At 41.2% G+C, this 27006-nt stretch overlaps 1 protein-coding gene across 4 annotated transcripts in view; it reads right to left on the reverse strand.

Annotated features, from left to right (window-relative positions):
- The window catches only part of ZCCHC2 (zinc finger CCHC-type containing 2), a 68691-nt gene that overhangs the window by 8832 nt on the left and 32853 nt on the right, over positions 1-27006 (reverse strand). For 3 of the 4 annotated variants that reach the window (XM_075826721.1, XM_075826719.1, XM_075826717.1), the window contains exons 6-11: positions 25851-25945; positions 18829-18900; positions 14958-15015; positions 9948-10068; positions 1627-1682; positions 131-216 (exon numbers count right to left, since the gene is read on the reverse strand). In XM_075826721.1, coding sequence (XP_075682836.1) covers positions 131-216; positions 1627-1682; positions 9948-10068; positions 14958-15015; positions 18829-18900; positions 25851-25945 — 488 coding nt within the window. The remainder of the gene's footprint in view (positions 1-130; positions 217-1626; positions 1683-9947; positions 10069-14957; positions 15016-18828; positions 18901-25850; positions 25946-27006) is intronic. The other variant, XM_075826718.1, reaches the window with a different exon arrangement.

Here is a 27006-nt window from a genome sequence, read left to right on the forward strand (position 1 = left end):
GATTAATTCCTAAAAATGAGGTGAATAAAAAAAAAAAAGCAAAAGGCCCAATTTACAAACACAAGTTTTTTTGCCAACAAAATACAAAAACCATGTCAGACACTGCAAAGTTTATAAGCGTAGGAATCACCTTTCCCAGTAGAAGTCCTAAGGTTTGGAGATGGTTTCACCCAGTTTGCTTTATATACTGACCGGCCATTCTGCTTCTGAGTAGTCCTGCGGAGATACGATCAGTGACAAAAATAGAGTTAAAGTAGTAACAGCATGGAAAAATATTGGGAGGAGATTTACCGAAACTGGCATTTCATATGCAAGACCAAAAAAAACAAAAACCTGCAGTAAGACGCACGCCTCACAACCACTTTTTTGCATCTTTGGCTGTCCGTGTGCCTTTGAATGAAATCCTGGCTGGCGTAGATTTACGCTAGTTTCTGGTGCGAGAGACCATGCCCCTTCTGATAAGCTCTGCCCACTTTTTTTTTTTTTTTAAATAAAATTGTTCATCCGTGTGATTGGTGCAACTTTCTAAATACATTTTATTAAACATGCTCTTTACTTGGATACAGCTGCTTTGCATACAGACCTGAATCGGTCAGGTCCGCGGGACTGACTGGTTCAGTGACAGCGGGTCCTGCGTGTCTGACACGCAGGATCCAAGTGTTATCGATCACATTTAAGTTATGAACTTAGATGTGATCGTCAACAGCTCGATCCTGCGTATCACTGAACCAGTCAGTGCTGCTGACCTGACTGATACAGAGCAAGATACAGCTGCTCTGTATACAGAATACAAAGCAGCTGTATCTCAAAAAGTAAAAAGAATGTCTAATAAACATGTATTTAGGAAGTTGCACTAATCACACTGATGGTCAATGTTATTTAAAAAAACATGATTTCAAGAGTGTACATAGCCTTTAATGTACACCATTTTCATTAGTTACAAATAATATTTACTATTGTATGTACTGCATTAAATCTGCGTGCAAAGACAGTCACTGCAATTTCTACATGTAGTACTATGATCATAGTTTAAACGTAAAGTAGCTCCAGGAACTGGAAACAAAAAAAAAAAAAAAAAATCAGATCAAATCAGGTGCTGAGGGGGTCATTTGTCAGCTCTTCCATTCCTCTAGTAACAGACACCATTTAGGACGATAAACAAGTCTCATTTATACAAGATGTGTCTGCAACAAGAACACGAAAAATGGAAAACCAGGAGGAAGGGGGAAATACCACTGGTCAACGACTGAGGAAGTTGGAACCAACCATGACCAGAATTAGCTTCGGGGGAAGTGAGAGTAGAACATCCGAAGTTCCTTTTCCCTTTAGACTTGGCTCTCCCCTACAAGGGTCCCCCGACTCACAAACTTATAAAGAACTCCACAACGGAGCGAGCCCTGTAAGTTAAAATTGCAGTGGCTGGTTGGCAGATCATAAGCTTATGCTATTTAAACAGCCCCTCCCCCATGCCAACTTGTATGCTGCCCCTGTATTATTTCACCAGTTTTAGGGCTTGGTCACCACTACAACACCCATGGTTACTCCACATCAAACTAGTTTTAACATATTGAGATATTGAAACGTTTCACTGCAACTAATCTCAATAAACAAGTTGATCACTCTTACCCCTCTGAGGTCTCCCATCCTACGGGGTGTAAACTCCGTTTATCCAATGGTCGCTGCTGTAGAAAAACAATTTTAACATTACTTAGCCACCATGACCTTGCCAGTCGTCATTTTAGGTTCCCCCAAATATTTTCACAAATTGTCAGTTTTTTGGGAATATAAAATCCTAAAAAACAAAAAATAACCATTTCAAGACCTTAAAGGGGTTTTACGATCAGGGACATTTAGGACATATCCACAGGATGTGTCAAACGTCAGATAGATGCGGGTCCCACCTCTGGGACCCATACCCATCTCTAGAACAGGGCCTCCTAAACCCTGTTCTACCGCTCTGTGTTCCTGCTGACGCGCAATTTCCAACCATGTAGGATAAAAACCGCGTGGCTCGCATGCTACGCAGTTTACGTAACGGCCATTCACTACTATGGGAGTAACCGAAACAGCGTAACTCAGCGAGCTTTGCTGCTTTTTTCTTATAGGTCGGAATTCACACGGGTCAGCGGGAACAGAACTGCAGAACGGGGTTTAGGGGGGCTCCGTTCTAGAGATAGGTGCGGGTCCCAGGGGTGGGACCCACATCTGACATTAACCCCTTCCCGCTGTGGCCACTTTTGACCTTCCTGACAGAGCCTCATTTTTCAAATCAGACATGTTTCAATTTATGTGGTAATAACTCCGGAATGCTTTCACCTATCCAAGCGATTCTGAGATTGTTTTCTCGTGACACATTGGACTTTAAGTTACTGGCAAAATTTGCCTGATACATTCAGTATTTAATTGTGAAAAACACTGAAATTTAGCGAAAAATTTGCATTTTTCTCAATTTAAATGTATCGGCTTGTAAGACAGGCAGTTATAACACACAAAATTGTTGCTAATTAACATCCCCCATATGTCTACATTAGATTGGCATCGTTTTTTGAACATCCTTTTATTTTTCTAGGACGTTACAAGGCTTAGAACTTTAGCAGCAATTTCTCACATTTTCAAGAAAATTTCAAAAGGCTATTTTTACAGGGGGCAGTTCAGTTGTGAAGTGGCTTTGAGGTCCTTAGATATTAGAAACTCCCAATAAGTCACCCCATTTTAAAAACTGCACCCCTCAAAGTATTCAAAACAGCATTTAGAAAGTTTCTTAACTCTTTAGACATTGCGCAAGAATTAAGGCAATGTAGAGGTGAAATTTACAAAGTTCATTATTTTTTTCCAGAAATTCATTTTGAATCCATTTTTTTTTTGTACCACAGAAGGTTTTACCCAAGAAATGAAACTCAATATTTATTGCCCATGTTCTGCAGTTTTAGGAAATATCCCACATGTGGCTCTAGTGTGCTACTGGACTGAAGCACCGGCCTCCGAAGCAAAGGAGCACCTAGTGGATTTTGGGCCTCCTTTTTATTAGAATATATTTTAGGCACCATGTCAAGCTTTGAAGAGGTCTTGTGGAACTAAAACAGTGGAAACGCCCCAAAAGTGACCCCATTTGGGAAACTACACCTCTCGAGGAATTTATTTAGGGGTGTAGCAAGCATTTGACCTGCCAGTTTTTTTGCTAAAATTTTTGGAACTAGGCCATGAAAATGAAAAGCTCCATTTTTTTCAAATTGTAGGTTTAGCTAATTTTTTTTTCATTTCCAGAAGAACTAAAGTAGAAAAAGCACAATAAAATTTGTAAAGAAATTTCTCCCGAGTAAAACAGTACCCCATATGTGGTAATAAACAGCTGTTTGGACACACGGCAGGGCTTAGAAGGGAAAGCGCGCCATTTGGCTTTTGGAACTCAAATTTAGCAGGAATGGTTTGCGGAGGCCATGTCGCATTTGCAAAGCCCGAGGGGACAAAACAGTGGAAACCCCCAACAAGTGACCCCATTTTGGAAACTACACCTAGGGGTACAGTGAGCAGTCTGACCCCACAGGTGTTTTACAGAACTTATTGGAACTAGGCTGTAAAAATGAAAATCTACATTTTTTTCAAAGAAAATGTAGGTTTAGGTATTTTTTTTTCATTTCCACAAGGACTGAAGGAGAAAAAGCATTGCAACATTTGTAAAGCAATTTCTCCCGAGTAAAATACCCCACATGTGGTCATGAACATCTGTTTGGACACACGGTAGGGCTCAGAATGGAAGGAGCACCATTTGGATTTTGGAATGGTTTCTGGGCGCCATGTCACATTTGCTGAGCCCCTGTAGTACTAGTACAGTGGAAACACCCCAAAAGTGACTCCATTTGGGAAACTGCACCCCCTGAGGTTCTTTGCTGAATTAATTAGAATTAAGCCATGAAAAAAAAAAAATAATTCCAACAAGATGTAGTTTTAGATCAACATTTTTCATTTTTACAAGGAAGAGAGAAGAAAAAGCACCCCAACATTTGTAAAGAAATTTCTCCCGAGTACGGTAACACTCCATATGTGGTTATAATCAGCTGTTTACATATATGGGAGCATTCAGAAGAAAAGGAGCGGTATTTATCTTTTGGAGCATAGATTTTGCTGGAATGGTTTGCGGACGCCATGTTGCATTTGCAAAACCACTGATGTACCAAACAAAAGTGACCCCGTTTTAGAAACTACACCCCTAAAGGCATTTATCAAGTGGTGTAGTGAGAATTTAGACTCCACAGGTGTTTTTCAGAAATGAATACGCAGTGGATGGTGCAAAGTGAAAATTGCAATTTTTCCACTGATATGCCCATTCACCGCACAATATGTTGTGCCCCTAGAGAATCTTACCCCATAAATGGTTAAGCGGGTTCTCCCGGGTATGGTAACGCCTTACTTGTGGCCATAAATTGCTGTTTGGGCACACTGTAGGGCTAAGAAGGGAAAGACCGCCATTTTGAGCATGGATTTTGCTTGGTGGTAGTTCTGTTTGGGGTTTTGCTGGTATTTCAGTTTATAATGTGGTGGCATATGTAATCTGTGCGGAGAACATCAGGCTATATGTAATCTGTGCGGAGAACATCAGGGTATATGTAATCTGTGCGGAGTACATCAGGGTATATGTAATCTGTGCGGAGTACATCAGGGTATATGTAATCTGTGCGGAGTACATCAGGGTATATGTAATCTGTGCGGAGTACATCAGGGCATAATAAGAGGGTATAATAATTGGGTAAATACAATTATCCATAGATGTGTGTTACCATGTGAAGCAATCCGTTATGCGCAGGCCGGTGTCACACTGATAAACGGTTATCTTTCTTATCCCCCTTTTGTAACGCTCTGCACCTCTTGGGGAGATTTTTCTCCTTCGTAGTTTGGGAAATATTGCTGGGAAAGTTTTGCGCTGGTATAATACGGGCGCCCTCGCTTCCAGCGGATGTGCGATGTCCCTTCCCTTTCCTAGTTCCTAAATACTAGGGCCCTGAAACTGAAGGAATGTTCCCCTCCGGCCTGCGCATTGAAATGTTTTTTTTATCACCGCATTACTAGTGGCATAACTTTTTTATTTTTTCCGTTGATTCAGCGGTTTGCAGGCTTGTTTTTGCGAGACGGGCTGTAGATTTTATTGGTACCATTTTAGACCACATATGACTTTTTGATCACTTTATCAAATTTTTTTGTAAAGGAAATGACCAAAAACAAGCAATTCTGTAATAGTTTTTTATTGGGTTTTTTTCCGGCATCCACAGTGCGCCCTAAATTACATGTTCGCTTTATTCTGCGGGTCGATACGATTACAGCGATACCAAATTTATATCATTTTTTTTATGTATTGCAGCTTTTGCACAATAAAATCACTTTTTTTTAATAAAATCATTTGTTTTCTGTGTCGCCATATTCTAAGACCCATAACTTTTTTTATTTTTGCGTGCACAAAGCGGTGTCAGGGATTATCTTTTGCGGGACGGGTTGTCGGTTTTATTGGTACTATTTTGGAGTAAATGTGACTTTTTGATAATTTTTTTATTGTTTTACGACATTTTTATTAACTTTTTTGACTTGTCCCACTAGGGGACTTGAGGGCCTGATGCCCCGATCGCTACTCTAATACACTGCACTACATACGTAGTGCAGTGTATTAGAGCGGTCAGTTATTCACCGACAGCAAGCCTATGAGGACTCGCCGTAGGCGGGTCCTCATCGGCTCCCGTACAAGGCAGACTCGGACGCCATTATCTGGCCTCCGATTGCCACAGCAACCCAGCGATTGCGTCACTGGGTTGCCGGTTGGGTTAAGACCTATCAGATGCTGCGCAATATTGAGCGCAGCATCTGAGGGGTTAATCAGCCAGATCGGAGAATAGCTCCGGTCCTGGCAGTTACAGGAGGGTACCAGATGTATAATACAGCTGTCACCCCGCGGTGATGGTGCCGGCTCTGCTTCTGAGCCCGCACCATCACTGCGACGTAACTGTACTGCGGTTTGCGGGAACACCTTCCAGGCAGCGCCGTATATATACGGCGGACGTCGGGAAGGGGTTAATGACATATGCTGTGGATATGTCAAATGTCCGATGGGAAAACCCCTTTAAAAGGCAATAGGTGCGGGATCCAACATACATTTTTGCTTAAAACTCGCAAACAAGCAGAGGTTTAAACACAAAAACAATGAGCTTATGCTCTCAAAAACGCAGAACACACAGGACATGCAATATTTCGCTATAACTTTTAGGTGATAAAAATATATACTGCACACGGCAAACAGCTACTATTCTACCAAAATCTACAACCGTGCATCAGTCATTATGGACTCAAGCAGACCCCTTATGTAAACAAAATGTATCCTGCAAAACAAAAAACCTAAGATGTGAGGGGTTCATGCATATCACACATGTCTACATTCACAGGTGCAATTTAAAGAGACTCTGTCACCACATTATAAGTGCCCTGTCTCCTACATAAGGAGATCGGCGCTGTAATGTAGGTGACAGTAATGCTTTTTATTTTAAAAAAACGATCTTTTTTCACAACGTTAGGAGCGATTTTAGTTTATGCTAATGAGCTTTCTTAATGCCCAAGTGGGCGTACTTTTACTTTCGACCAAGTGGGCGTTGTACAGAGGAGTGCATGACGCTGACCAATCGGCATCATGCACTCCTCTCCATTCATTTACACTGCACTAGCGATATAGTTATATCGTTATGTGCAGCCTCATACACAAGCCCTAACATTACTACAGTGTCCTGATAATGAATACACATGAAATCCAGCCTGGACGTCATGTGTACTCAGAATCCTGACACCTCTGAATCTTTTCTGTGAGATTCCGGCAACAGATACGAAGTCTCGCGAGACTACGAGGTAAACGAGATTTCGTATCCGTTGCTGTAAATCTCACAGAAAAGATTCAGAAGTGTCAGGATTCTGAGTACACATGACGTCCAGGCTGGATGGTCATGTGTATTCATTATCAGGACACTGCAGTAATGTTAGGGTTTGTGCATGAGGCTGCACATAGCGATATATCTATATCGCTAGTGCAGTGTAAATGAATGGAGAAGAGTGCATGATGCCGATTGGTCAGCGTCATGCACTCCTCTGTACAACGCCCACTTGGTCGAAAGTAAAAGTACGCCAACTTGGACATTAAGAAAGCTCATTAGCATAAACTAAAATCGCTCCTAACGTTGTGAAAAAAGATCGGTTTTTTAAATAAAAAGCACTGCTGTCACCTACATTACAGCGCCGATCTCCTTATGTAGGAGATAGGGCACTTATAATGTGGTGACAGAGTCTCTTTAATCCCTTCCCGCAAAAGCGATTTTTGGAATTTCAATTTTTTCCTCCCCACCTTGCCAAAAGCCTTAACTTTTTTTTATGTGGGCTTGATTGTTGCGGGACGAGTTGTGGTTTTCCATGGCACCATTTAATGTACTGGGAAACTGATAAAATTATTTGTGGGGTGGAAGAACAAAAAACAACGGTTCCGCCATTGTTTTTTGCGCTTCGTTTTCACAGAGTTTACCGTGCAATTAAAGTGACATGTTAACTTTATTCTGCAGGTCAAAACAATTACGGCGATACAAAAATGTTATCGTTTACAAGGGAAAAATAAATAAAAATAAAAATTGTAAAAAAATAAAATGTATTTGGAGTCGCCACATTCTGAGCCATAACTTATTCTGTCGATTGAGTGGTATGAGGGCTTATTTTTTGCGTAACGATATGGAGTTTTTAATGGTACATGCAATTTCCTGATCACTTTTTATTCCATATTATTGTGGAGAGAGTGTACGTTCAACGTGCGTGTTAAATAACACTATATAGCAATAGTTCAGACTTTTACGGACGTGGCCACACCAATTACATTTTATTTTTTTTAGGTGTTTTGAACTTTTTTTTTTGTACATAAAAAACCCCACCAAAAACTCTTTTTACTAGTCTGCCTAGGGGACTTAAACTAGCAATCGTTGGATCGCTTGCACTATATACTGCAATATTAATGTATTACTGTATATAATGTTTCTGACAGGTTCCGATTAAGCCCCCAGGCTGCCATGCCAACCATCAGCACCGTGTGATCGCGTCGCGGGGGTCCATGGGCTGTCAGCCCCCTCTTTCTAACAGTTTAGATGCCGCTGTCGACCACCGCGTCCAAGGGGATCGTGCTTCAGAAAGATCCCGCTCGTTACAGTGAAATGTCAGCTGTAACATACAGCGGACACCCATGCGTATGGAGTGGGCTCAGCCCACTCCATACTTCCCCTAATGGGTTATGATGCAAGTATACGGCGGGAAGAAGTTAAAAAAAAAAACACCAAAACCGCAGGAGGAGGGAGTCACACAATTTGAATGCAAATTAAATTGGGGATTATATAGGTATCCAATTTTCCATCCCCTCTATGTAAACTTGTCAACACAGTCTCCAGGGCCGCAGCTAGGGGTTGGGGGACGACAAGCGGGGCACGTGCCCTGGGCGCAACTAGGATGGAAGAAGGGGGGAGGGCGCCACTGGTAAAGTCTGCAAAAACAGGTGTGTTTTTTTATATTCTCCCAAACCACTGCGCATGCGCTAAAAAGGACATGATCAGTGCACAGGGAAGAGTACGCGGCCACAGGCATATTTTCAATCTAAAAATATGCAGGCCGCGTCCAAGTGAGTAAGTTTGAGTGAGGTTGGTGCCGGGAGTGGGCCACTCGTGTCACCTGACCCGAGGTCAAGTGACTGGTTCATTCCCAGGCCGGCACCGACCTCACTCAGACCTTACCCTAAATGTCAATTCAGGGAGAGCGGTAGCTCTCCACTCTGGGGCCTATGTGGCACCGTCTACAAAGAGGCATGGCCATGCGTGGCACTGTCTACAAAGGGGGGCTATGAGACATCATCTACAAAAGGGGTCTATGTGGCATTATCTACAGGGGGCTGTGTGTGGCCTCTTTAATGTATTTTCTGCTAACTTATTGTTCTATAACTATATTGCTTGAAAATATACAAATGGTTTTATGCTAGACAAAAAAAAATTACACCTCATTGATTGGTAGAGAAAGCAAATAAGGCAAGGGTGGGTGGTGTCGGGGAAAAAAATATGGGACGGGGCACCAATCTGAATCTTTGCCCAGGAAGCAGGAGAACCTAGTCATACCTCTGCAGTCTTGAAGACGTTTTTTTGTAATTCTACAAAAATCGCGAGCACTTGATACGACTTATTCCCCACCGCAATCCTTGACGCTGGTAAAAGATTAGTCCGTGAGGTAAAAAAAATAAAATAAAAGACCCCTCCCATATGTCACAGAGAGCAAGTATGAACTCTGATTGAGAAGAGGTGTTAACATGAACAAAATTTTGTTACCCCTCCCCTGGGGTCATTTACAGCCATACAGAGACAGGAGGATCACAGCTTTTCCTCCTCTCCCTACTGCTAGCACGTACCCCCTACCAGCACGTACGTACGTACGGTCTCTTTACGTAGAAGTCTATGGAGAGGGGAGGTGGAGAGCAGGAGAGACACAGACGCTGCTTAAAGTCGTCTTTGGAGAGGGATGGGGGAAGCATGGAGAAAAACAGACACACTGCCCATAGAAGTCTATAGAGAGGGGAGCCGCGTGAGAGAGAGGCAGACTAACAGACAGCTGCTTCTGGTAAGACTGGTCAGTGCTGGATTCTCAGCTAGACTTTCTTAATACGGCTGTATAATCTCCACCCTGATGCTGCAGCTTATAGAAGACATGATAGTGGTTAGGCTCCGCTCACTAGCTTAGAGAAAATTGAGGATTATAGACAGCCTGCAGAGGAGAAAACTGCTTTAAATTCATATTATGGCCAAAAATACTGTTATTCCTCATGTACTCACATATGACAACTTATTCTGTAAAGGCTCCTGAAAAGTTAGATGAGCTTTAATGAACAGTTCTGTACTACAGGACGTTCTCACCTGGTGTCCTATACTTAAATAATGCTCAGACGTGCAGTTCTTCTTACTCCAGTCTTTACCATTCTGTTCACCATGTGGCACACGAGTCCCATCACTAAGGGAACTTTTTGTTCCAACAAAACTGTGTAGATAAGAAAAAACAAAAAAAAACAAAAAACTGTAAAACATATCTGGTATAACATTAGTTTCATGCATATGAATAAAGCTTCATTTACATCTGCGTTGCAGGCCCCGTTATGCAGATGTGAACGGAGCCTACTAAAAGTTTGTTGCATGGGTTCTCATAATTATAATAAAACATTGCATTAATAAATCTTTGTGATGTGAATGTACTAGAAAATTGTATCCAAGATCAATATAGCTTACCATCTTGTTATTTCAGAATTCAATGTAAACGTCTGTATTTAACATCGTGCTTTTACAAATATTGCATATGAAACTATTAACCCCACAGAAGCTATTTTATCGGTTTTTCATCCCGCCTTCCAAAAGTCTTAACTTTATCTTTCAGTCAACCTAGCCATATGAGGGCTTGTTTTTTGCAGGACAAATAGTTAGTTTTTAATGGCAAAAATAAATAAAAGCATACTGAACAATGTACTGGAAAAACGGAGGAAAAAAAACTTTATGGGATGAAATGTGATAGAGATATATATATATATATTTTTTTTAATTATTATGTACTACTTTTACAACGAGAAGAGAACTTGTTAAAAAAAAAAAAAAAGTTGTGTGTTGCCATATAATTTATTTACTTTTGTCAATAGAGCGGTGTTAAGGTTGGTTTTTCGCAGGGCGAGCTATCGTTTTCATTGGTACCGTTTTGGGGTGCATACTTTTGGATCTCTTCTTATTCCATTTTATTTGGGGAAGCTAAGGTGAGCAATTCTGGTGTGGATTTTATTTTATTTTTTTAATGTTCATCCTACATGCGGACACTGACGTCATCGGCGCAGGGACGCGTGCACATTCACTGCACTACGGGGCCAGATGTGAACTCACCGAGTACGCTGCCTGGCCCCTGTCAATCAAAGCAAGCATGGTTGGACAGGGCAGTGAAGACGCCCTCGTTGCTCCAAAATGCTAATTTGCACACATTTAATACGTTTTTACTGCAAAGGAGTCATGTTGGGGAACAAGAAAAACCAAAGTGAAAATCAGGTTAGAATCATCTATATTCGTACGCTGTTTGTTAAAAACGGACTTCGTGACAGACTCCCTTTAATCATGGAATTCAGGTGTTTAATTCAGTCCCACTGCCAGATTTATAAAATCAAGCTATTCAGTCTACATTTATAAACATTTGTGAAAGAATGAGCCTGGCATTTGGAACTTTGTGGCCCAGTTGCTGAGGTTCCTAAACTCTTCCACTTTGCAATAATACCACTCCCAGTTTATTGTGGAGTATCTAGAAGAGAAGAAATTTCACGAACGGACTTGTTACAACTGTGGCATCCTATTACAGCACCACGCTGTAACTCAGTCAGCTCTTTAGAATGACCCATTCTTTCACAAATGTTTGTAAAGGCGACTGCATGGCTAGGTGTTACATTTTTTAGATCTGTGGCAATGGGACTGAATAAAACAGCGGAATTCAATGAGTAAGAGGTATGTCCTAATACTAATTGTCCACAGGGGAGGATTCGGAGCTTAAAGCGGCCCTGGGGAAAAAAAAATTTCAAAAGTGGCCCCATGTTGTGGGTGGGGACAGTACAAGTGGGCAGTCAGAAAACCATTAGCTGTAGCCACATTGGTGATAGATGTAATAATGCAGCCTTATTATTATTGTCAAGATTGGGCTGTGTTCACATATACGCTGTTAGGCGGCTTTCACACCACAGTATTTCTATTAATATAATGTATGGGCTGATAAAGCTCCCAGGAGATGCATTAAACTGTTTAAAATACGGATGTCTCTTCCTTCCATCCTACATAGATGCCCATGTTATTACAAAAAAAAAAAAAAAACACAGCACATTTATATGCATGGACTAGAGCAGCCTTCAAAGCTATTCCACGCAGCAAAAGCTTTTTTTTAACCTATGTTGGGTGTATAAGGGTCTATGGATCCATTTATCATAGGCCTCAGGAGCTTTCCCGCCACATACAGTAAATGGATATAAATACCATGGTGTGAAAGACGCCGAAGAGGCTTCTACTGCAGGGAAATAAATAGTGACCAAAATAGTGCAGCATGCCGGGCAGCAAGTGGTAGGGGTAATCTGGGGAGCAGAAAGTGGCAGTTTGGGGTCTTATGGGGTGAAGGGGACACTGAAGAGGATTTTTATATTCGGTGGACGACTGCGTTGACTCTGGACTTTATATAACACAGTGGACCAACAGAGTCAGCGCAGCCGTCTACCAGGACATTTTCGAGCACTTCATGCTTCCCTCTGCTGACAAGCTTTATGGAGATGCCGATTTCATTTTTCCAGCAGGACTTGGCACCTGCCCACATTGCCAAAAGTACCAATACCTGGTTTAATAACCACTGTATCACTGTGCTTGATTGGCCAGCAAACTTGCCTGACCTAAACCCCATAGAGAATTTATGGGGTATTGTCAAGAGGAAGATTAGACACCAGACCAAACAATGCAGACGAGCTGAAGGCAGCTATCAAAGCAACCTGGGCTTCCATAACACCTCAGCAGTGCCACAGGCTGATTGCCTCCATGCCACGCCGCATTAACAACACCTCAGCAGTGCCACAGGCTGATCGCTTCCATGCCACGCCGCATTGATGCAGTAGTTCATGCAGTCGGAGCCCACAACCAAGTATTGAGGGCATATACTGTACATGCTTTTCAGTAAGCCAACATTTCGGTATTAAAAATCATTTTTGAAGTTGGGCTTATATAATATTCGAATTTTCTGAGACACTAAATTTGGGATTTTCATTAACTGTTAGCCATAATCATCAACGTTAAAAAGGAAAACATGCTGGAAATAGATCACTCTGTGTGTAACGAATCTATAGAACAGGGGTCTCAAGCACGCGGCCCCTGGGGCAGTCATCTGCGGCCCGCGGGACACAGAGCCGCTAGTACAGGCTCTTCTCCGGGACTCTGTGGAATTCCCTGACATCGCTGTCCATATATGGACAGTGTTGTCATGGTCTTCCCCAGAGCGGAGTCCCGAGCAGAGCGCTAGTACAGGCTCTGCTCCAGGGCTCTGGGGAATCCCCTGACATCGCTGACCACATATTGACAGTAGTGCCTGGGGCTTCCCCAGAGCCCGAGTCCCATGCAGAGCGCTAGTATAGGCTCTGCTCCGGGACTCTGTGGGATTCCCTGACATCGTTGTCCATACATCGACAGTGATGTCAGGGGCTTCCCCAGAGCAGGAGTCCCAGTGATGTCAGGAGCACAGCTGGAGTACCAGGAAGAGCCTACTCTGCCCGGGACTCCAGCTCTGGGGTTGCCCCTGATATCACATTCCCGTCCAGGACAATCTCCTGAAGTCACAGTGTATGGACAGTGACGACAGTGACGTCAGTGGCTCCAACAGCAGAGGAATCCCCAGCCAAAGCGTCGGCAACGTGTGTGTGTGTGTGGCATCATATCTCCAGAGGGCACTGTGGCACTATCTAAAAAAGGGCTGCAAATCTTGACATGTGTGTCTGCCAAACGCTGCCAACTGAGCCGCGGGACTGCATTTAGCAACACTTAAACTGGAAAACTCGATTGTTGAAATAAGCACGTGGAGAATTCTCTCAAATTTTAAACCTAGCGCTATTATTATAGTAATATTCTAGTAATATAATGTTATAATAGTTCAAATAACTAATTGATTAACAATAATTTTGTATTGTATCAAATTTGAAAGTAATGCAACCAGTCAACTTCCCATTTTTTCTATATGTGGCTCACTTACCCGGCCGAGTTTGAGACCCCTGCTATAGAATGTTTACATTTTTTAATTGAATTACTGAAATAAATTTTTGATGATATTCTAATTCATTGAGGACTAGTATATACACAAATACATACACTTAATTTATCACTTACCGGTCTCAGGATTTCTTCTCTGCTGTGTCCGGAGTCTTGAAGTTGCAGTGATTGGTTTAGGACCTTTGATCATGTGATAGTCACGTGATGTTCTCAAAGGACCTGAAATCACTGTTACCAGCAGATAGCGCACGGAGGCTGCTGCATACATCTGTGTATGTGGGGATTTCTTTATATCACAGTTCAGTCCCCACATACACAAATGTATGCAGTATGTGTATGACTGTACAGGAGAGCGGCCCCTGAGCAGTAGAGGAGCCGGCCCACGGGGAAAATTCCAGATGAAGAACATGGCCCGGATTGTCCATAAAGTGCATATATAATTTTTTTTGGTACATAAAAATTAGCGCTTCATATATACCTTTTTTCTTAAGCGGACTGAAAAAAATTTAATCTTAGTATGTTTTTCGTCGTTTTCAATTCTTTTTAAATTAGATCTAATTTAATCTACGGCTTGTAACGATTAAGGGGATATATAATTAATGTATTTTTTATATTTAAAAAATGTATTTGTTTGAGGATTCATTGAATAACAAATAAAAAATAAATAATGTTAATTCTTTATTCTTCGTGTGTTTGATTTTGTTATTTTTAACAAATTATTTTAGTTAAAAAAAAATAATAATTAATTGTCCTACACGGGGACTTTTTTTACGTTTTATTTTGTTCTAATAATGAATTGAAATACCTACGTATTCCAATGCATTACTGCCTGAGCATATAAATTGAACAGGCAGCTGTTAGGGCATACCTCGGGTGTACCCTAACAGGTAATCGCTCCGGACTTTCTTGGGGGAATTTGTTAGCCGAGGGTGCCAATAAGAGGGCAAAGGGGGTCCCTCATTTGTGACCCCGCCATCGCTATTAATCACAGCATCACAAGAGAAAACAGCTGGGGGTCGGATTTTCCTTCTATCCCAGCCATTGCCGCAGGTTGTTGGCTGTCACACTCCAAAACCCCCCTTTGTTAAGTCCAGAAAGAATATTAAGGCTTCAACTCACTTTGTGACCGGACATTTCCCCGCAGATTTCTTATGGACGGTCATATGGTGCGTAACATCTAAGAAAGCAAAATAATATTTAGTCAATAGCGGAGAAAAAAAATAAAAAATAAAGCAACATTTGGTGGTTAATCAAGCTTCGCATCTGTATTTGCATTCTTTACTTCTTTATAAAGAAACCATAAGAAAATCTATCCAGTCACTACATAGTGAAGGATATCAAAGCAATAGTAATGTTTTGTAATAATGCACGCAAAGTAAAGTCTACTATATACAACCTTGTAATGCTAGTAAGAATTTAGCACAGGACACACCACGGGTTTACCATCATAGACCAGTATATTCCATCAGTACTGGAACTTCTCAAAAGTAAGCCACCTCTGATTGCTGCAGGTCTCACTGCCGAAACCCCCAGCCATCTCCGGCTATTGTTGGGAAAGCTGTGGCCAACACATTCCCCCTACAAATGTAGCATTATACGACAAGTTCTGTGTTACAGGGGCCAAAATTGCATGTGGAAGATGTGGCAGGCATATCGCAGTTGGAGGTACCTGAAAATTCTTCCTTTAACCCCTTCAGGACTGAGCCAGTTTTGGCCTTGTGGACGCAGCCAATTTTTTCAAATCTGACATGTGTCACTTTATGTGGTAATAACTTGGGAATGCCTTTACCTATCCAAGAGAGTCTGAGACTGTTTTCTCGTGACATATTGTACTGTATGTTAGTGGAAAAATGTGATCAATAAATGCAGTACTTGTTTGTGAAAATCACCAAACTTTAGAGAAACTTTGCAAAAATTTGCATTTTTCTAAATTTAAATGTATCTGCTTGTAAAACAGATCGTAATAGCACACACAATAGTTACTAACATTTCCCATATGTCTACTTTATGTTGGCATCATTTTTTGAACATCCTTTTATTTTTCTAACACGTTACAAGACTTAGAACTTTAGCAGCAATTTCTCACATTTCCAAAACCTATTTTTATAGGGACCAGTTCAGTTCTGAAGTGGCTTTGAGGGCCTTATATATTATAAACCCCCGTAAGTCACCAAATTTTAAAAACTGCACCCCTCAAAGTATTCAATGCAGCATTTAGAAAGTTTCTTAACCCTTTACATGTTTCACAGGAATTAAAGCAAATTAGAGGGGAAATTTAAAAAGGTATTTTTTTTGTCGGAAAATCAATTTTTTTCTGTAAAACAAGAAGGTTTTACCAGAGAAACGCAACTCAATATTTATTGCCCATATACTGCAGTTTTTAGAAATATCCCACATGTGGCCCTAGTGCGGTAATGGACTGAAGCACAGACCTCAGAAGCAAAAGGTGCACCTAGAGGATTTTGGGGCCTCCTTTTTATTAGAATATATTTAAGGCACCATGTCAGGTTTGAAGAGGTCTTGCAGTGCCAAAACAGTGGAAACACCCCCGAAAAGACACCATTTGGCAAACTACACCCCTCAAGAAATTCATCAAGGGGTATAGTGACAGGTTTTTTTGCTGAATTTAGTGGAATAAGTCCGTAAAAATTAAAATCAAAATTTCTAAGTTTTATTGGGAAAAAATGATCAATTTTTACAAGGAATAAAGAAGAAAAAGCACCCCAATATTTGTAAAGCAACTTCTCCTGATTACGGCAATACCCCATATGTGGTAATAAACGGCTGTTTGCACACACGGCAGGGCTCAGAATGGAAGGAGCACTATTTGGCTTTTGGAGCTCAAGTTTACTCAATTGGTTTTCGGGTGTCATGTCACATTTGCAAAGCCCCTGAGGGACCAAAACAGTGGACAACCCCCAGAAGTGACCCCATTTGGGAATCTACAGTCCTAAAAAGAATTTGTCTAGGGGTATAGTGAGCATTTTGATCCCATAGGTTTATTGCTGAATTTAATGTAATTAGGCCGTCAAAAGTTCTATTGTCATTTTATTCTTTTTTTTTTTTTTTTTACGGCGTTCACCGTGCGCTATAAATGATCATATTACAATATGTATATAGGTTTTTTATGTTTTACAGTGTTTGCACGATAAAATCACGGTTTTAAAAAAATTATTTTGTTTTTGTGTCGCCATATTATAAGAGCCACAACTTTTTTATTTTTCTATCAGGAAGCTGTGTGAGGGCTTGTTTTGTGCGGAACATACTGTAGTTTTTATTGGTACAATTTTTGGGTACATGCGACTTTTTGATCCCTATTTATGCAATTATTTGGGAGGTGAAGTGACTAAAAATAGCGATTCTGGTATAGTTTTTTTATGGCGGTCACCGTGCGGGATAAATTATATTATATTTTTATAGTCCAGGCTGTTACGGACCCGGCGATACCAATTACGCATAGTTTATTACTAGAAAAAAATAAATAAAGGACTTTATAAAAGGGAAAAAGGGCGATTTTGAAAATTATTATTATTTTGACATTTGTACATTTTTTTTTAGTCCTACTAGGGACTTGAAGATTCAATGGTTGGCTCGTTGTTATAATACCCTGCAATACTTATGTATTGCAGGGTAATATACCAGTCAGTTTCACACTGACAGGAGGCATATTAGGTCCTGCCTCTAGCACAACCTAATCGCCTTCCATAGATGGCAGACCGGAAGCCTTCGTTAAGTTTCCGGTTGCCATAGCAATCGCGTAGCGGGGTGCCGATGTTCATATAATAACTTAAAAGCGGTCGCTATTGATAGCCGCATTTAAGGGGTTAACCGATTCGGATCACCGCTGTGATCCGACCCGATGTTTTCCCCCAGTACTAGGGCTGCTAGCAACAGCCCGTACTGGGAGATGAAGGGCTGCGGGGAGTGTCTGTGTGCACTGTTAGGAGCACACGTAGATTAACGGGCTGCAGGCACAAGGACCAGTGCTGCAGCCTGTTAATCTACGTGGGCTGGTCGGGAAGGGGTTAATGTCGAAGAACGTTTTAAGACATGAGGAGGATGCTTTTTGGCCTAGGTAGAGAATACCATGTTTCTGTTGCAGTAAGGCGCTAAGCAAATCATACAATTCAGACAATGTTGAGTTACAGCATAATGGAGTGTATGAGAGAAATTTGGGGAGCCCCAAGTGTGTCAGAGTTCTAGCCCACACCTGTATAGCTTGGACAAGGAGTTAATTGTATCTATTGGGAAGATCAGGTATATTAAGTGGTAGTTCATCTGTTATCTAAATCTTAAAAAAGTTGAAGGTCAGGGACTGCCATACCTCCAAATTTTTGGCAGCAAAATCATCTAAAGTAAATTGATCCACCCCACTAGCAACATAGGAAATCTAGACCAGGAGCACATTTTAGTTTGGACATATTTGATACGGGGTAGAACATTATATGTCTGAAAAACAGAGATGTGCCTACTGACCTCTACCCAAGATATTTAATAGATCTACACCATTGTAGAGGTAGATTTGTTTCCCCGCACAATAGAAGAGGCATTTCTAAGGACAGAATGTGTGATTTGGACCAGTTAATTTTTAGTCCGGAAAACTACCAGGACCAGTCAACTATGCCAAGGGCATGTTTCAGAGTTACTTAAGTGTGCTATAAAAAATAAAAAAAACACTGAACAAAAAGAAGTCATGTGTGCTATGTGTATAGGCCGATGCATTCTTCAAGGGTGCCTTCAATGGTTTGCCAGCAGAGAGTCAGTGTTTTCAAAAGGGTACTCTACTTTATGATGTCCACATGTTAAGACAATACCTTTAACCTACACGTACAGAATAGAACAGAAATATAATATAGCTACTCTACTCTTTCAAAATCACGCAGAACCGGATGTCAGCTGAAACAAAAGGAAAACCCCTACACTTCCCTACCTATAAAAGGTCTTAAAAGCAGTCCGGAATATCTGAAGTCACTACCACTATTTCACTCACCTTCCTCTTGACTTGAGGTCTCGGAGCTGTCTTCTTGGCTTTTAGAATAATTTGAACAAGGTTGTAAATGACCTGAGGAAAGGAGGACAGACCAGAATTTTGTATACTTCTAGGTGTGAGATCACAGCAAGTTTTTAAATTCAGAAAAAAACGCAATGCAAACATTTCTCATAACAACGATAGGGATTTTTTTGTTTTGTTTTTTTAAATTTGGTTATGGCTTGCCCTATTGTTGGTGTAGTTTACTGTGCTTTTGCTGTAATTGGCAGCTTTAACAATGAATACAACCACGATATATTGCTTGCATTTCTAAAAATCCAATTCTTTTGATGGATGCTGCTTTTTTTAACACACTGATAAAAACATGAAACAGCCAAAGCTTGTAAATACAGCCGTGCAGTTCAAACCTCTTCTACAACGAAGATATAAAATAAGCTTAACTACTTAACCCCTTCCCGCCGGATCACGTATATTAACGTCAATAAAAACGGTGTCTTACCGCATTTTGACGTTACTGTACGTCATGGAGATGAAGCTGGCTCAGGAGCTGAGCCAGCGACATCACCGCCGGGTGACAGCTGTATGTTACAGCTGTCACCCTGAGGTATCGGCAGGACCGGAACTAGCATCCGATCCGGCCGATTAACCCCTCACATGCTGCGTTCAATAGAGATCGCAGCATGTGAGGAGTTTATAGCCACCGGCACCCCAGCAACGTGATCGCTGGGTTGCCGGTGGCTGCAAAGGCGATCGGAGGGCTAATGCTTACCTCCCGATCAGCCTGTAACGGAATCCTCCTATGCCCCGTCGTCGGCGGGGCCCAGGAGGCTTCCGGTACCATCGGCAAGATGGCGCCGCCTCAGCTTCCGGCTCAGAAGCTGAGCCGGCGTCATCAGCAGTGGGTGTCCGCTGTATGTTACAGCGGACACCCCGATCTATCGCCAGGAACTGGAGCTAGCTCCGATTCCTGGAATTAACCCCTTCGATGCAGCGATCCATTGTGATCGCTGCATCCTAGAGGTTTGTAGAAAAATCGGCAGCCTTGCCATGCGATGGCAAGGCTGGCGACTGTTACTATGGCAACAGGAGCCCTAACAATGGACTCCTGTCTGCCATTATGTAAGCTGATTAGGCCCCGCCCAGAGGCGGAGCCTGATCGGCTTGCTGTCAGTGAACAACTGACTGTTCCAATACATTGCACTACATAGGTAGTGCAATGTATTAGATCAAACAAACAGTTGGACATTCAAGTCCCCTAGTGGGACTAAAGAAAAGTGTAAAAAAAAAGTGTAAAAAAAGTAAAAATAAAAGTTGTAAAACATACAATAAAAGTTTCAAATAAGAACACAAAACACAAATCGCCCTTTCACTTATCAAGTCATTTATTATAGAGAAAAATAATAAAGCCATACATATTTGGTATCGCTGCGACCGTAACGACCTGAACTATAAAAATATTATGTTATTTATCCAGCGCAGTGAACGCCGTAAAAAAAAACAAACTCAAAAACACTGCCATAATTACTGTTTTTTTGGTCACTGTCTTCCAAAAATGTAAATAAAAAGTGATCAAAAAGTCGCATGTATCCAAAAATGGTACCGATAAAATCTATACCTCGTCTCGCAAAAAACAAGCCGTCACACAGCTCCATCGACGAAAAAATGTAAAAGTTATGGCTCTCACAACTTGGCGACAGAAAAAATACATTCTCTTTCCAAAAGTAATTTTATTGTGCAAAAAGTTATAAAAAAGTTCTATAAATTTGGTATCGCCGGAATCGTACTGACCCGCAGAATGAAGGTAACGTGTAGTTTATAACGCATGTTGAACGCTGTATAAAAAAAAAAACAACTAAAAAAACTATGGCAGAATTTCTGTTTTTTTGTCACCTTGCCTCCCAAAAAAAGGGTAACAAGTGATCAAAAAGTTGATTGTACCCCAATATGTACCAATAAAAGCTACAGCTCGTCCCGTAAAAAAAAAGAGCCCTCATACCACTACGTCTATGAAAAAATAAAATAAGTTAAGGCTCCAATAATTCAGGAAAGAAAATTATCCAGTTGTGAAGGCCCGAGGGGAACGTTTCTTCTGTTTCAAAAGGCAATGTATCAAGGCACTAAAATTAGGGAACCAGGAAGGGGAGGGCCCAACCATATCCGCTGGAAGCGACGGTGCCCGTATTATACCAGGACAACGCTTTCCCGGCAAAATTCCCCAAACTGCAAAGGTGCGGAGTGTGGACCAAAAGGGGGATAAGGAAGGACGCCAGTTATCAGTGCGACACCGGCCTGTGCAGAAAGTATTGCTTCACAGCGTAACACACAACTATGGATTATTTTATTTTATTTTTTACCTTATTATACCACCTGACTATGTCCCTGACGTACTCTGCCCAGCTCAGATATGCCCCACATTATAAACGGAAACAGTGATACTCCAAACAAAACTATTACCAAGCAAATTCCACGCTCCAAAACCCAAATGGCGCTCCCACCCATCTGAGCCCTACAGTGTGCCCAAACAGCAGTTTACTTCCACATATATGGCATCATCATACCCGGGAGAACCCTTTTAACAATTTTTGAGGTGTGTGTCCCCAGTGGCACAAGCTGGGCACGACATATTTGACACTGAATTGGCATATCTAGGGAAAAATTTTAATTTGTACCTTCCGCAGCGCAATCATTTATGGAAAAGACACGTGGGGTGAAAATGCTCACTACACCTCTTAATAAATGCCTTGAGGGGTGCAGTTTCCAAAATGGGGTTACTTCTCAGGGGTTTCTTTTATTATTTCACATCAAAGCCTCTGCAATTGTGAACCAATACTTTATATGTCGCCAAATTAGGCCTCAATTTTACATGGTACTCTTTCACTCCTGAGCCCTGTCGAATGTCCAGGCAAAAGATTAGGGCCACATGTAGGGCGATTCTAAAACATGGAAACACCGCATAATAATTGAGAGCTGTCTTGTTATGGTGGCACAAGCCGGGCACCACATATTGGCATATCTAAGGAAAAATTCCCATTTTCATTCTCCCACATAGTGTGCACACGAATTTCTGCAAAACACCTGTGGGGTTAACATGCTCACTACACCCCTAGGTGAATACCTTGAGGGTGTGGTTTCCAAAATGGGGTCACTTCTGGGGGGGATCCACTGTTTTGGTCCCACAGGGACTTTGCAAATGCAACATAGCGCCCAGAAACCAAATGCAACAAAATCTGTACAACAAAAGCAAATGGCGCTCCGTCCCTTACGAGCCCTGCCGTGTGCTCAAACAGCATTTTATGACCACGTGTGGGGTATTGCCGTACTCCAGAGAAGTTGCTTTACAAACGTTGGGTTTCTTTTTTTCCTTTATTTGTTGAGAAAATTAAAAATTTGGAGCTAAAGCTACGTCTTATTGAAGAAAAAGGATTTTTTTTATTTTCACTGCCCAATTCTAATAAAATCTATGAAACACCTGTGGGGGCAAAATGCTCACTACACCCCTAGATGGATTCCTCAAGGGGTGTAGTTTTCTCAATGGAGTCACTTTTTTGGCGTTTTTACTGTTTTGTCCCCTCAGGGGCTTTGCAAATGCGACATGGCCTCCGCAAACCATTCCTGCTAAATTTGAGCTCCAAAAGCCAAATAGCGCTCTTTCCCTTCTAAGCTCCGCTGTGTGTCCAAACATCCGTTTATAACCACATCTGGGGTATTGTTTTACTCGGGAGAAATTTCTTTACAAATGTTGTGGTGCTTTTTCTCCTTTAGTCCTCGTGGAAATTAGAAAAAATTAGCTAAACCTACATTATCTTTGAAAGAATGACGATTTTTATTTTCACGGCCTACTTCCAATAATTTCTGCAAAAAACCTGCGGGGTCAAAATGCTCACTATACCCCTAGATAATTTCCTCAAGGGGTGTAGTTTCCCAAATGGGGTCACTTTTGGGGGATTTTCACTGTTTTGGCACCGAAAGACCTCTTCAAACCTGACATGGTGCCTAAAATATTTTCTAATAAAAAGGAGGCCCAAAATCCACTGGGTGCTCCTTTGCTTCTGAGGCCGGTGCTTCAGTCCATTACCGCACTAGGGCCACATGTGGGATATTTCTAAAAACTGCAGAATCTGGGCAATAAATATTGAGTTGCATTTCTCTGGTAAAACCTTCTGTGTTACAAAAAAAATAGATTAAAAATGAATTTCTGCAAAAAAAAAATGAAATTTGAACATTTCACCTTTACGTTGCTTTAATTCCTGTGAAACATTTAAAGGGTTAAGAAACTTTCTATATGCTGTTTTGAATACTTAGAGGGGTGAAGATTTTAAAATGGGGTGACTTTTTGGCGGTTTCTAATATATAAGGCCCTAAAAGCCGCTTCACAACTGAACTGGCCCCTGTAAAAATAGCCTTTTGACATTTTCTTGAAAATGTGAGAAATTGCTGCTAAAGTTCTAAGCCTTGTGACGTCATAGAAAAATAAAAGGACGTTCAAAAAACGATGCCAATCTAAAGTAGACATATGGGAAATGTTAATTAGCAACAATTTTGTGTGGTATAACTGCCTGTCTTACAAGCAAATACATTTACATTTAGAAAAATGCTAATTTTTGCAATTTTTCACAAAATTTTGGTGTTTTTCACTGGTAAATATTGAATTTATCAAGAAAATTTTTCCACTATCATAAAGTCCAATGTGTCACGAGAAAACAATCTCAGAATCACTTTGATAGGTAAAAGCGTTGGAGTTATTACCACATAAAGTGAAATATGTCAGATTTGAAAAAATGTGTCTGGTCCTGAAGGCCAAAATGAGCTTGGTCCTGAAGGGGTTAAAGATTACCTCCAATTACATACCCAGCTGAATAAAGAATTGAAAAAAAATTTGATCCCTACATTGTCTACACTTCTAACTCCTGGCCCGTGTTCCTACTCGTGATCCAGTTGTACCCTTACATGTAAAATCTTCTCCTTCTCACTGTTCTAGTGGACGGTCACTTCTGTGATGTGTACTAAGGGGACTGTGCCCAGTGCAGTTCTCATGCTGCCGAGTGTGTCTTGTCGTAAACGTGTTCGGCAGCTCCACCAGTCAGAGAACTGAAGCGCCAACTACTGTCTCTCCTAGGGGGGAGTTCACACTGAGTTTATTGACACGGAAACCGCGTCGGAAAACGTGACAAACAACGGCCGAAAATGGAAAAACCGTCTCGCGGGAAGAAGGGACATGCCCCGTCTTCGGGCGTTTACGCCTCTGACCTCCCATTGACAACGGGATACTACATCAAAGTGAAAAGGACACGGCGCCACATAATGCAGGTCAAATTGTAATGTGGAAGAGCAGAGTTTGAATTTGCTCCCCTTGATGGTTGCAAAATACTGGCAGGTATTTGCAATGTAGTAGAAGCTGCTGCCAATCCCAAAACGCAAGCACCCTAAGAAGTTGCCTTAAGTAGAAAATGCATAAAAGAGGGAATACGTGGGCGCTGATTGGTTCTAAATGAAAAGTTGGTTTATTAGTTAAAAGCAAGGTATAGGACAGATGCTACACGTTTCAACTCCGGACTGGCGTCTTCATCAGGCAGGTCTGATGAAGACGCCAGTCCGGCGTTGAAACGCGTAGCATCTATCCTATACCTTGCTTTTACCTAATAAACCAACTTTTCATTTAGAACCAAGCAGCGCCCACGTATTCCCTCTTTATTGACAACGGGAGGCAGAGAAAGTGTATTTCGTGGCTTTTTGACTGCGGCGATTACTGGCCGCGGGCAAAAAACGACGCGAAAATCGGCGTGCAGGCAGAGCAAAATCTGCCTCAAAATTCCAAAACAGAGTTTTGAGGCAGATTTTCCACCTGCAAAAAAACTCTGTGAACCCAGCCCTAGGCGTTGCTCTACAGACTACTTCTGAAGAGCAAAGCTGAAGAGAGACAGTGTAGAGAGCAGACATTGTTGTATTACCAAGCATGGTAAGTATCAAGCATATTAAACCACTGATACCATCAATTAAAAAGGAGAAAAATCTCCTAGCCAACCAAAAGCATTAAACAAGTAAAAAGGTTTTAATCATAATATTTTTTTAAAGAATATAGTTGCCATAATAAACAAACATCTAAATATCTATCTATACATACTTATAGAAGAATGGGCATGTAAAGTGGGGAGAAGCTCAGTTACAAAAATAGGAAAAAAGTTATTTAAAAGGGGTTGTCCACTACTGGGCAATTTATGACCTATCCACCGGATAGGTCATCAGTAGATGATCTGTGAGGGTCCAAAATTTGGACCTCGCACCGTTGAGCACCAGACGTACATGCCGGAAGCAGTTGGCTCCGGGCACTGAAAAGCGGCAAGCTGCCGTACTGCACCTCTGCAGTTCGGCAGCACAGCCGCTATTATGTACGGAGCCAACTGCTTCCGGCTCTGTACATAGCATAATGGGCCATAACACCCGGTGCCCGGACCCGCACCGATGACATACGGATGACCTATCCAGTGGATAGGTCATCCGTTGTTCAGTAGTGGACAAACCCTTTAAGGGCTATGGACGCATTTGGGGTCTTTTTTTTATAAAATGCATTTATTCAAGAGAAAAAAAATAGGGGATTTAAAGTTTAATTGGAGGTACACTAATAGCTTATTCTTCCTTTGCAATGGTCCAACAGACTAGGAAAAACTGTGTGTAAAACAGGCAATACAGTAAAACATGCACAAAACTGCCAAGAGATCTTTGCCTTATAAAATGTTACGTGTGTGTGTGTGTGTGTGTGTGTGTGTGTGTGTGTGTGTGTGTGTGTGTGTGTGTGTGTGTGTGTGTGTGTGTGTGTGTGTGTGTGTGTGTGTTGAAACCTCAGAGACACAAAAAAGGAAATGTCAGTAGGTGTCATATTACTTGCAGCAGGAATATATGGGCTCACATTCCATATGTTCAGTGTAATTGTCATCTATTCCAAAATAGAACCAAGGAGACATCTCTCAGGAAGGGAAGCATGCATAAATGAGCCAAAGCATACGAAGTTTACAGTATGTGCTTACTACTGGGGTGAGTAGGTTCTGCCTGGATATTCTGGAAAAAGTTGTAGACTTTTTGATTTCGAAGCAGAGCCTGGGACGGAGATGAAAAGATTCGCCTTAAAAGGAAAAATAAAAAAATGTTAATTGCTATACAAGTGGGGAGGCAGTCCATATTTTATTGTAAACTTTAAAGAGAACAAGTAAGGCTCTGTTGCAGATTACATCATATTTGCCAGACAATATAATGCAGCATCATCTTGTCCAGCAAGATGACAGATACTATGCCAACAAAAACCCAGGAACCAATTAGTTACTTTAACCCCTTCGGTTATCTTCATTTATCTGCTCCTATGGCTGTGCAGAACACAAATATCGGCACTAGTGTGAACAGAGCCAGAGTTATTTTTCCTTTACTGGTCAGTTATGTATGGTTTTGCTTATGTACATCAGAAATACAAAAACAGCTGTACAGTTAATCTATAACACATCCATATAGGGAAGCTTGCTTTATTAAGAACATATTAAAACTCAAATCTGGTGAGCACTCGATACGGACGGCAAAATATTTTGCATATTCACAAGTATAACAAGGTACAAACAAAAAAAAAAAAACACAAAAGTATGTAAAAGTCATTGGTAAGGTGTTGTCTTGGTCAGATGACCCCTTTAATTCTAAATGTAAACTGTAGTGACTGGCTTCTAAAATTTTATCATACTTATGAGAGTGAACTGGACTCTACACATGCTTCAAATTTGTCATGTACAATAGGGCAGATCCATCAAAAAGAGTAGGACTTCATTGAATACCCACCACATGTACATTTCCCAAAGGGAATATATATTGGGTTAACCCTTTAAGGTACGGCCTAATTGTCTTAAGCACCAAGCAGATTTTTCTTTTAAATTTTATTTTATTTTTCACTGTCACATTCCTGTTTTTTCTGTTGACAGCCATATGAGGGCTTGTTTTTTGCAGGACGAGTTGTAGTTTTTAACAGCATGATTTTAGTGTACATAAAATGTATTCATTTGTTTTATTATTTTTTTTTAGGGGGATGCAAATAATACAAAAAAAAAAGTCTACTTTATCTAGGCGTCGGTACGAATACTGTGATAGCAAATAAATAAATATATCCATCTCTAGCTTTGTGTTTTATTACTTTTGCACATACAAAAA

This window comes from Rhinoderma darwinii, chromosome 5 (assembly GCF_050947455.1).
Source record: "Rhinoderma darwinii isolate aRhiDar2 chromosome 5, aRhiDar2.hap1, whole genome shotgun sequence".
NCBI lineage: Eukaryota > Metazoa > Chordata > Amphibia > Anura > Rhinodermatidae > Rhinoderma > Rhinoderma darwinii.